The sequence below is a fragment of the Lolium perenne genome, chromosome 6 (assembly GCF_019359855.2).
Source record: "Lolium perenne isolate Kyuss_39 chromosome 6, Kyuss_2.0, whole genome shotgun sequence".
In the NCBI taxonomy this organism is placed as follows: domain Eukaryota; kingdom Viridiplantae; phylum Streptophyta; class Magnoliopsida; order Poales; family Poaceae; genus Lolium; species Lolium perenne.
In genome coordinates this window covers 48488803-48501105 of record NC_067249.2, presented here as the reverse complement: position 1 = coordinate 48501105, position 12303 = coordinate 48488803, and the positions used below count along the sequence as shown (strand labels likewise).

The window sequence follows — 12303 nt, the reverse complement described above, 5'->3', positions numbered from 1 at the left end:
AATAAGCATTAACTTTTTAATTTGTATTATTTTTAATTTGTATTATTTTTAATTTTATTAATTAATTTTTTTTTTGCCAAACCTAAAACCTAAAAATTTGAAAATCTAAAAATTGGGTAAAAATGATAGTAATCTTTATGCAGGATGCAATTATTAATTTTAGGTTTTAAAAAAATAAAAAATATATACCGTAATTTATAGCAAAAAATAAAATCTTCCTGCTTTTTTTCGACGTCGTATGCAAAAGTTATTGCGGTTTTACCATTTTTCAAAACTTTTTTGCAAAAAAATTGAAAATTCAAATTTGTTAATTTTCCCTAATACTAGGTTGCATAACATACAAGAATCTGAAAACATTTTTTTTTGAATTTTCTATCATTTTATTTTCTATTTTACAGTGCTAAAAAAGGCGATCCAGTAGGGGAGGGGGGGTGGAGGTGCGTGGGGAGCCAAAAATCAGGAAAAAACCTTCAATCCCGGTTGGGGACACCAACCGGGACCCTTTAGTCCCGGTTGTGGCCCTGGCCGCAGCCCACCGTAGCCCTTTAGTCCCGGTTGCCCGGAGCATTAGTCTCGGTTCACCAGCAGAACCGGGACTAAAGACCCATTAGTCCCGGGTCAAAGTATTTGGGGACTAATGGGTTGGGATGGAAGACCTTTTTTTCTACTAGTGTTGCCAGCAACATCATTTAGTGGAATATAATTTCCATTTTTTTAAAAAAAAACAACAATACATTGTACCACCGGGTTATCCAGCTTCACCTGCTTCTTAGGTCTTACCAGCTACGACTGCTTTGTCAGAAAGCTCCAGTCCAAACAAACCGTATACCATGCCGTGTTTGTATAGCCAATGGCAGTTTTGTACGTGACAAGAAAAAAAGTGAAAACAGCTGACATCTATTTACACCATTTCCATTTCATTCCCCTTCGTTTTGTCCTGACTTCCTCCGCGATCTTGACAATAGCAAAGAACATCATCCTATACACCACCATCATTCCACAAAGGATGGCAATGTTGACCCATTTGGAGTACCCCATCTCCACCTGCAGCTTCTCCTGGAGCACTTGAATGCCACTGATGGTAACATTTTTCTCAATAAGCTGGTCACTCGGGAACGACTGCCCGATGAACTCGTTCTTGTAAAACCCCTGCACCGCGTACTTGTGGAATGAGATGTAGTAGCAAGGGTACTTCCACACTGGCTTTGGGAGCTCGTTGGGGAGGCGGAAGAAGCCACCGTTGAGCATCATCACCCCTTGCACTCCAGCCCCAATGATGATCCCCATCAGAAAGTCCGGGACGATGACGGCGATAATCATCATCATGCTCTCAACTAGCAATGTGCACATGCACAGGTTGATGACGAAGTAGACAAAGTGGTCAGCCCCTTTGGTTAGCCCTGTCAGGTAGTACAACATTGCGCCTGGGATCACGGTGATGACTGCAAGATATGGAGTGGCTGATAGTGTGTTTGAGATGACAAACTCCGCCACGCCGTAATGGCCGCTCAGCCTCTCCCTTCTGAATACCTGCAAAGTAGAAAAATATGTGCAACCAACTCTTCAGTTAGTCATCGACCATGAGGAAAAAATATATGTATCTGCGCAGACCTTCTATTTCCAAGTCGCCTGAGAAAGTATTATTTTATATCGAAGTCAAACAATTTGGTACACTGTCAAATCTAAAATTGCACATTTTCTCCAACAAGATACTTTTTCCAGACAAGATTACAGTATAGCACTATCCAGTTCTTGATTGCTGACATCTATGAATGATCATGCAGTTTACTAGTATCTATGATAAGTAAGCCATCTGTCTCTCAGCAATATTGTTAACTACTTTAGTCAGGAAAATAAATGATGAAGAATTCATGGATAACCACAAGTAATATTGTTTGTTTTTACTTGATGCCACCTAATAATTTCAGTATACCTCTTTTTTTTTCAGTATGGACAGAAATACTCATGAAAATATTAAGTCTGGTGGGAGAGAAATCAACCTTTACTTCCTCTACAAAAGAAGGGAATCCTCCAATTGCCATGAAAGTAAGAAGTGCGGTCGTATACATTATTACTTCACATCTTGCCTGCAAAATAGGGCAACAAATCAATTCTGGTGGTATATAAAATGTTACGTTGCCTAATAAATCATGCTATTGTTTACCTGGATAGAACTGTAACTGTGGCCAACTTGGTAGAATATAGTGCCAAGACAAATACCGATGCCTAGGTAAATACCCAAACGCATCCAATAGTATCCTATGTCTCTGTGCATATTTATAAATGACCTTCTAGTGAGTACAAAAAGCTTTGCTGAGAAGCTGGCTTGTTCCCTCTTCCTAAATGGAGCTCCACCCTACAATGTAGCACATATTACAATAGCGGTTAGGTCTTAAATGCGTAAATATTGCTAACTCAGCACCATATACTCCATGGTGAGAAGTTTGGTACAGGTTCACTGAAATAAAAAATGACATGGTGTTGTACAAATGCTGAATTAATATCTTACTCCCTCTAGTTCACATAAAAGTGATGTTTTGCATATACCTTTAGTTGAACTCTGAAAACTTTGAATGGTATTTTTCCCAAATATTCAAATTCGAAACTTGAATCGTATTATATTTGCTATAAGACACCATTATTTTCTAGCGTTTGCCAAAACACACCGTTCAATCATGTCATTGCCAGGTACCATTTCAATTTTGTGGTACATTTGACAAAACACACCACCTATCCAAAAAGGTAAAATTTTGCACTTTTGGCTGGGATGACCTTGCTATGTCTGCTTTTGAAGAAAGTGCAAGATTTTCCCTTTTTGGGTAGGTGGTGTGTTTTGGCAAATGTGTCACAAAATTGTAATGGTACCTGGCAATCGGGCGGTGTGTTTTAGCAAATGACGTAAAATAACAGTGTCATGTAGCAAATTTTCCATATATTTATTAGGTATTATATGTACATATACTGCATTTCAATCTAGTGGTCAAGGTCGAGAACTTCACTTTTTCATGAACTGGGAGTATTTCACTTAGTAAAAAATTCTAATAATTATTTTGCAGTTAACATTTTTTGTGGGTTTTGTAATCACACACATTGTCTGGGCCAAAATAATGAAGTCTTTACTCTTCAGGAAAATGAGTTCGTAAATAACTTACTATCTGTTTCATCTCAGCTATTCGGTTGGCTGTTTTTTCTGAATAAGCAGGGGACTGATAAGCATCTGTCAGAATGTCTATTGCTTCAGCTGCTGTTTTTCTCCTAGCTTTGGAACTTTCAACAATTTCCTGCATATGGGATCACATAGCTAAAGAAAACATTTTTTAATTCGACAAAAGATATAAGGAAATGACAAAATAATAGTTACCTCGTCAAAATCTTTGTTGATTGTTCTCAGGAAGTGGTCAGACGGGTTCCTCAGTTGTGGACATGGGAAGCCACTTTGAGTAAAGAACTACAAGAAATGAATACGAAAAGAACTCTTAAAATCAATTTTATTTTATGTATATCATGTCCTGATGCTGGATCAAAATTAACTATGAATCAGGAATGTGTGTTATCTTAATTGAACTTCAATGTGTGGCAACGATTAGGGTGCCCACGCGTGGCAGTATATTTTCTTGATTAATGCTGTCATTTTCTGCTGGGAAATCATGGAGTTCAATTGTACTAGGTGTTTAGCACCAAAGTGGATTCGATGTTGCTGCAAGAAGAGAGAGGCACGTATGCAATGTAATCACCTGGTTGGCCTCTGATGCTGCTCCAAAGAAGACGGTCCTGCCTTGGGAAAGCAGACAGAGGCTGTGGAAGAGGTCGAAGACGTCGCCACTGGGCTGGTGCACGGCGGCGACGACAGTCATGCCCTCCCTGGCCGCGACTCTGGTGATGTGGCTCATGACATGGTAGGAGGCGGCGCTGTCGAGCCCGCTGGTGGGCTCGTCGAGGAAGAGCAGCCGCGGGCGCGTGAGCATCTCGACGCAGATGGTTAACCGCTTTCGCTGCCCACCGCTGATGCCTTTGGTTATGCGCCCGCCGATGCGCGTGTCCATGGCGTCCCCGAGCCCCATCTCCCGGATCACACCGTCGGCGTGTGCGCGCTTCTCTGCCGCTGGCATCGTCCCTGGCAGCTGCAGCTGCGCTGAGTAATAGACGGCCTCACGCACCGACATCGTGGACATCAGCACGTTGTCTTGGGTCACGTAAGCCTTCAGTTCAGTGATCAGTCCCCAACAGAATCAGGATCATACAACAACTGAGAAGTGTGCTTCTATACGTCAAGACATTTTAAAGTTGGAACTGATAAGTTATCTTACCGAGGTTCCAAAGGCAAGCTTCTCTTGGCGGCCATTGATCAGAATCAACCCGGTTTCAGTAACTCCAGGCCCTAACCTTCCTGCGAGGCAAGGAAATTAACTTCGATGGTTAAAACCCAATAATGATCTGCAATGTTTGACATGTGTGTCTTCCGATAAATGACTAATCGCCGTCTTCTTTATGCGTGAATTGATAGTGTAACTTCCTTAGTTGAAGCCTTGTGTTTCCTAAAAAATGAAACCAACATTCCTCTAGCTAAATATATTTGAAATGTTTCCAGCCTAGCTCTGGCAATTCATTCAAAGCCTGAATTTTTCGATGATTCGTATCAGAAATGGTTTGCTGCCTTTCCTCATAGATACTATAAATGTGCTGATATTATGAAATGCTGTTTTATTTTGGACAGTATGTAAAAGAGAAATAAATATAATCTTGTTTTCACAATGTTCTGTCATGGAGATCCTACAAATATTGTGCTTTACTTGTTTCACTTATGAATTCTAGGTGACACTTCAGAGAGACGGTCTGCAAAGGCTATTGCAATTTGCAACAGGGGCTAGGAAATTAGTCAAGGTGGCACATGAGGTCTGCAATTGTTTTGGGGCCTCGTCACCTTGAGGCTTGGCGATGTGTGATGTTTATGTTCATTTTTTTGCTTTCTTATGCCTTGTAATAATGAGCAATGAGCCTTCGAAGTGCTATAAAAAAAAAGTCATTTTGTAACCTGATAGTTCAAGCTCGATCTAGTTCTTAGTTTTTGTCGACCGCGTTTGGTATTGCTGGGTGGCTTGTACCCGGAGGCTCTGCTTCGTACTACTGACTGTGTGTTTTGGTGTTGAACTCCAGTTACTTAATGAAATTATGGTTCGTGTGACCATTTTCTCGAGAAAGATAATGGCAGAATACGTCATGTTGACATGGACTGCTGACTGCTGTAGTACAAACCACACTAGTTCTTTTGAGTGAGAAATAAAGCACATATTCATGAGTATTACAACTTCATCATGTCAGGTTTATTAGTCTTGCACGTACCCGGCCTAGATTGTCAATTAAACCTATATAATAGAAATTATACATTATAACATAAAATTTATACCATTAAAATGTAACATTTGAAATTTCTAATGATTTTTAAGTTGGTCAAATGACAGGACACATGAATGAATGAGTTAATCATCGGGTGCTATAGACACTACAGGAATGGCGACGTACGCCGACGGCCGTGGCATACGCCGACGGCCAAATGTCGGGGCCGTCGGCGTATGGCCCGGCACGGCCAGCCAGCAGTCTGACCCTCGGCGTATCATTATCGTCGGCGTAGCGAAGTCTACGCCGAGGGCAGCCCTCGGCATATACTTGGCCCTAGGCGTAGACAGGGCTACGCCGACACCCTCGGTGTAGACTATTTTTCAAATTTGTCTAATTTTGTAAAAATCATAACTTATTCATATGATGTCAGAAAAATACGTATAAGGTATCAAAATGTTCAGAAAAACATCCTCTATCCATTTATGTCAAAATCATGCATGTTTGAATCATGTACAGTATCATGTTAACATAGTAACAATTCAAACACTTTCTTATATGTCATCGGGTTCCCGTTTTGGCCAGATGGCAAATTAAACGAAGTCAGAAAATTCCGCGGAGCCGCATGGCGTCATTTTATGTGTCATAGTAACCACTCCAAAATACGAAATTGGGATACGGCAGTTATTTTGGAAAACTCATCACAAACAGGGCTATCAAGTCCGGAGTTCTATGGCTTTTAGGGGAATGAGTAGGAAACGGCCCGTGACACCGCATAGTTTGTCGGAACGAGGTCATATTTGGCACTTGCGTGGTCCCTGGGATGGCAAGCAAGGCCACAAAAGCGGATTTCCAATCCGACCCATGGGCGATGGTTTTTCATTTTCAAGGTGCCAAAACGGTTTTTTTTTTGTGAAGCAGTTACATGGGGCGTATTTTTTTATTGCACGAGATCTTCGCGTAATAGTAGGACACCGCCTTCGCACCACATATCACATGCCATATGTGCGCGCTAGCTATCTGGGAATCTCTACGGCTTCCTGCGGTGTCCCGCCGAATCCGCTGGAAACTGACCGGATTTGAACTAGGGGTACACTTTCCGTCGCTCAATAAATTCCGCGAAAAATGTTTTTAGGAATCCGACACATCACTTTATGTGCTAAATTTTTTCGTTTAGCGCGATGGTGAACGGGTGCACCAGCGCGCCCGGTACGGCCATACCGCATCTCCGTGGGGCCGTTTTGGCCGGATGGCAATTTAAACTAAGTTAGAAAATCCCTTGGAGCCGCATGGCGTCCTTTCATGTGTCCTAGTAACCACTCCAAAAATTAGAATTATGATACATCAATTATTTTGGAAACCCTTCATAAACAGAGCTATCACGTCCAGAGTTCTAAGCCTTTTAGAACAAATAAGTAGGAAACGGCCTGTGACACCGTATAGTTTTTCGGACCGAGGCCATATTTGGCACGTGTGTGGTATCTGGGATGGGAAGCAAGGCCCCGGGAGCGGATTTCCAATCCGACCCATGTGAGATGGTTTTTTTCATTTTCGGGGTGCCAAAACGGGTTTTTTTTGTGAAGCAGCTACATGGGGCGCATTTTAATATTGCGCGAGACCTCCGCGTAGTGGTAGGACACCGCCTTCGTACCATATATCACATGCCATATGTGCACGCTAGCTATTTGGGAATCTCTGCGGCTTCCTGCGGTGTCCCGCCGAATCCGCTGGAAACTGACCGAATTTAAAATAGGGGTACAATTTCCGTCGCTCAATAAATTCCGCGAAAAATGTTTTTAGGTCTACAGCACATCACTTTATGTGCTAAACTTTTTCTGTTTAGCGTGTTGGCGAACAGTGCACCAGCGCGTTCGGTACGGCCATTTCGCATCTTCCGAGGGGGCCGTTTTGGCTAGATTGCAAACTGGACGTCATATTTGGATTCCTCTAATTTTTAGGTTCAAATGATGATATGGATGTTATATTTAGATTCCTCTCATTTTTCTGGTCGATTTAGACATATTATTTGTGGAATTCCGATTTTTCGATTTAAAGATATTAATTATTCCATATTAAATAGAAAAAACCAAAAAATAAAATCATTTTATTGTTTTTTGAATTCAATATTATTAATAATTGTTACTTATATATTCATTGTTGTTTACTTAAGTAATTGTTACTTATATTAAGGGTCAATAGAGTTGATAGGCATTATTATCAGCAAGGTGTCAATTCTTTAAGGGAAGCTCATCCGAATGGAACCAAGAAGTTAAGCATGCTGAGGTTGGAGTAGTGTGAGGATGGGTGACCGACTGAGAAATTTAACCATGATTGTAATTTGACCTAAGATTAAGTATACTTAGAGTTAAAAGTGTATGGTGAAAGATAAATAAGTAAAAAAAAACGGTGTAAAAAAATTTAAAATTTTAAAAATTTTAAAACTCTATGCCGAGGGCTTTGCTGTCGGCATATAGAAAAAATATTTTTTTTTCCGAATTTTTTTTGAATTTTTTTTTAGAAAAAAGAAAATTCAAATTTTTAAAATTTGTATGCCGACGGTTTTGCCGTCGGCGTAACGCGCTACGCCGAGAGCCGGGCTACGCCGACGGCAATATTGTCTATGCCGAGCGACCTAAACACCGACGCCATAGGCCAAGGGTACCTGGCCGTCGGCGTATGCATCCATTCCTGTAGTGAGATCTATAGGACTTCTGCCAACTCTGGTGCCTAAGGTCTTACTAGTACTATCGAATACTCCGTAGCTAATGCTATAAATGCAATGTAGTTGGAGCGTCGTCCACTATCAATTGCAATATTTACTGCTTTTGTGTTGACGAAAACTGGTAGCTGTACGGGAACATTCTTTTCTGTGGCAAAGGTATAACCCAATTAATTATGGCACTGTGTTGCACTGCACGTAACAGTACCACTAATCCGATGAATCTGTGACAGTTAATATGAAACGGAAGCAGTACTTTTACTAGTGTACTCTCTATGTTGCCCTCTTTACAGTTGTGTTAGGATTTTCTTTTAATTACTTTCACATGGACTCAAATATCCAACTCCACTCCGGCCCATATGCAATGTGATGCAACATCTATGCAAACTCGCATCGCCAATTGCTTTGTCTCACTGCACGCACCACGTATATATACGGCTCCTTAGGGTGTGTTTTGTAGCCCGGCCGGCCTCAGATATTCTCACCTCAGCCTAGCCCAACTAGCTATTTCTTGTTTGTTAGCCTGGCTCGGTCCATCTCAGCAGTGCCCAACCAATACGAAAAACGGCTCTCAGCCAGGCTGAGTTGAGAAGCTGAGATCGAGCTTCACAACCCGGCCTGGCTCAACTCGCCCCCGCAAAACACTGTGCAGATACCAGCGCCACCCCCAGACCCTCACCCCCACCTTTTCTTCCTCTCATTTTCCCCCTCTCCTTCTCTCCCTCTCCCGTCAGCCTCTAGCCCGCCTCCCTCCCTCCGGCGCCGTCCCGCCCTGCGGACTCCCTCCCGCCGGCGTCGTCCAGCCCTGCGATTCGAGCCCGGCGTCGTACAGGCCACGGGCAGCTCCGCCGCGCACAGGCCACGGGTAGCTCCGCCGCCCGGACGGTTTCCCAGGCAATTCGAGTTCCCAGGCCAAGCTCCACCGCGCACAGGCCACGGACGGGCTCCACCACCCCCAGGGCACGGACGGGCTCCGCCGCGCAAAGCCACGGACGGGCTCCGCCGCGCACAGGCCACGGACGGGCTCGGCCGCCCCCAGTGCACGGACGGGCTCCGCCGCCCACATGCCATGGACGGGCTCCGCCACCCCCAGGGCACTGACGAGCTCTGCTACGGGAACGGCCATAGCCACGGCCAGGGGCCAGCGCCGCCACAACCGGCCGGGGACCCGATTGCTTTTGTTTTTTATATACAGGGACCCGATTGCTTTTCCGTTTTGTTTTTAGGGGTCTTTGTGTAAAAGTAGGACCTCAGCATGGTTGAACCCATCGCTGAGCACCAAACAACTTCTTAGCCCAGCAGGGTTGAACCCACCCGATCCACCAAACACATGGCAAAATCTGAGATCAACTTGTATAGGGTGAGCATGTCTCAGTTGAGAAAGACAATCTGTAGTGAACCGACCTACCAAACACACCCTTAATTGCGGGCATGAGCTATTTTTGCCTAGCTGATAGTACTCGAAAGCATCTTTAACTCAGTTTAGCAGTGTGCGCTATATAATCTTGCATGTCTTCTTTGCTAGACAAGCTTGGCCGTCCGCCCTCACTGCCTGGTGCCAGCTAGTAGCTACTAAGAGTAAGTACAATAAGTCCTAGTTAGCTGGTTACAAGGACTAATATAATATATTTGTGTCTAGTTGGAGGAGAGAGAAGAGAAGAGATAATGTAAGTGGGCTCTTATGCAAGAGCTAGCTCTAGCACGTGCTCGTAGACAAGTTATTTTAATGAAAGGTGGGCAATCTATTGAGAAAGTAGTACATTCTTATAGCCAACTATCTGTACTTGTTGGCTACAAATTGGCTATAGATGACATGGCATCTTCCTTATAGCCAACAACCGGCTATACTATTTGAGTTGCTCTAATACTCTAAGGACATCTACAACGCAAGGTGGTTAGATGAGTGCTTACCAAAAAAAGAAATCAAGCATCCGCGTTTATTTTTATATAGTATAAATAAGCATCCATGTTTAACTAAAATTGTTTTTTTTCCTCTAAGAACTTCTCCTAGGTATCTTGCATTCTACATGTTCTCATACAAAGGAAAAGATTTGATGTATCGATTTGGACAGTATAGCCCCCAGAGTATATTCGTAGCAAAAGAAAGAACACAGAATAACTTCACTGCATGCATGATCGAGGATGGAGATTTTTTTTGTACTAAGTGATTCATACTATACGCGCTGCTTCGTAGTTAAAACTGGTTAAATTAGTTGTAATTATTTTAAAAAATTAATCTAGCTTAGCAGGCCTATGCGGGGAATATCGTCTCCAGATCAAACGGTGATCGACTTAAGAGATACTCCTTATGGTTTTGGTGAAAACGGCATAGAAGAAGGAAGAACATTGCATCGCATGAATGGTGACGATCGATGGAGCTAGAAGGCGAACCTGCGAGAGTATCCAGGAGCGTGGTCTTGCCGCATCCCGACGGCCCCATGATGGCGAGCACCTCTCCCGGCCCCGCGTGGCCGCTGATGCCCCGCAGGATGCTCACCGGCTCGCCGCCGTAGGCGCCGGCGGCCACCGTGACGCACACGTCCTCCCACGTCAGGAACACCCGGGGGTCATCGACGACGTCCGTGCCCGCCCTTTGCGCCGGCGCAGGCGCCTTCGTCGGCGCTACCTCCACGCCGTCGAACCCCGCCACGGCCGGACGACGCTGCCACGGGAACATTCGACCTAGTGACCAGCGCGCGCCTGCTTCGCCGGCGCCGTTGCGTGCGTCAGGCGTGCCGCCGCCCCAGCGCCAGAGCGGGCGTGAGGGGCTCGGCGTGGGCGCCCATTGGGGCAGCGGCGACGAGGAGGCAGCCATGGCGCACGCACGACGTGTAACTTGTTTATTGATGCTACTGACAACTGCTACTGGAGCTGTGGCAACATGGTCGGGCGCGAATTAATAGCCTTCCGGATGGCGCCTGAGCACGCAACACGTCGATCTGGGCCTGTCCTGCATCGAGACTTGCTTTATGGAGTCGTGCTCTCTTGATGGGCAAAAAATTAGTAATGGTGTGTGGAAGCTGTTGTTTGGTGTGCTCGCAGTCTGGTCATTCAGCTGGTAGACGACACCAAATTAGTTGTGCGGCAATTAATTCGGCCGACGTGTCTCGTCATTGATTGGCCGGCGCATCAGAAGTTCTTCAAGCACATCCGGAAATCACAAGTGTAGCTCGAGTAGCTCGTTTTTTGAAAAAATTGAAAATAATATTTTAAAGTTCAAAAAAATTTGAAATTAAATCTACATGTAGATAATACTAGATAATACTGTGATCTACAAACTTGGAAAATTTCGACTGGAATTACCTTATATTCGAAGCTGTGCAAAAATGACAAATTCTGATATCAATATTAGTGAACAGTGTTAGATTTCAAAATCTTAAAATCTATCAGATTTTGTCATTTTTTTGCAACCCAGAATATGAGATATCCCGAGCTTAAATTTTACAGATTGGTAGATCCCATCATTGTCTACATCTAAATTATTTGTCAGATTTGTTTGAAACTTTAAAATTTCATTTTCAAATTTTGTAAAAAAAGACTCGAGCACGTCAGACTATAACCACATGAAGCATCATACCATGCGCAATTAGAGCATCACCTGTTTTTCTCATTTTCTTCTTTCTGTTTTTACATCACTTGTTTTTCACACAAAAGATGATTAAAATACGTCAGATCTCCTCTGAACGTCCTCCAGGAGACGAGACTTTGGCATATTTCAAATAAAATTTAAACTTTGGCACATAATTAATCATCCATAGCAAGACGCAGATACTTTAACACTTGACACTTCGACAGTAGACGCTAGACACTTGACACTAGTCTCAGAAACCATGATCCTCATCGGTTGATTACCCGTCGACCTCGCGGACGAGACCATCGCATCATTCGGTATCCATCTCAGTACTTGATATCCGCGATGGTGATCGAGGATGGCACAGATGACGATGCACAGGCCGCCGACTAGCCGACAGAGGACGACGTAGAGGAGGTTGCACCGGACGCCGCTGCGGCTTGTTGCGCTGCCAGCTGCGCGTAGTACTCCAGCTCTGGGTGCGCGGCCATGTACGTCTCGTAGGATTGGCGGACGGCATCCACATGTAATCCCGGCGGACAGCGCGGTCCTCGTCACAATGGACCACCTAGAACGGCGGCGTGTGGAACTTGGCCTCCTCGCGTCTCTCCACCTCCGGGAAGTTCAGCGGGCCGTCGAGCCGCCACACAATCGCGTTGAACGCGCGGGCGGCGAGCTC

General features: G+C 44.2%; 1 protein-coding gene across 1 annotated transcript; it reads right to left on the bottom strand.

The window, feature by feature from the left end:
* Positions 1 to 688: 688 nt before the first annotated feature.
* On the bottom strand, positions 689 to 11039 carry LOC127307897 (ABC transporter G family member 1). The gene is made up of 8 exons (XM_051338665.2): positions 10445 to 11039; positions 4308 to 4387; positions 3735 to 4199; positions 3362 to 3448; positions 3153 to 3281; positions 2165 to 2356; positions 2001 to 2087; positions 689 to 1530 (listed from the first exon to the last, which is right to left on the bottom strand). The coding sequence occupies exons 1-8, from the start codon at positions 10866 to 10868 to the stop codon at positions 898 to 900; spliced, it is 2097 nt and encodes a 698-aa protein (XP_051194625.1). The 5' UTR covers positions 10869 to 11039; the 3' UTR covers positions 689 to 897.
* Between the last annotated feature and the right edge of the window lie 1264 nt (positions 11040 to 12303).

Coding starts and splice junctions, on each gene's coding strand:
- LOC127307897 (XM_051338665.2), bottom strand. CDS start 10,868: ATGGCTGCCTCCTCGTCGCCGCTGCCCCAATGGGCGCCCACGCCGAGC. Junction 4,200..4,307: donor AGCTTGCCTTTGGAACCTCG/GTAAGATAACTT, acceptor ACTGAACTGAAG/GCTTACGTGACCCAAGACAA. Junction 2,088..2,164: donor ACAGTTACAGTTCTATCCAG/GTAAACAATAGC, acceptor CCTATTTTGCAG/GCAAGATGTGAAGTAATAAT.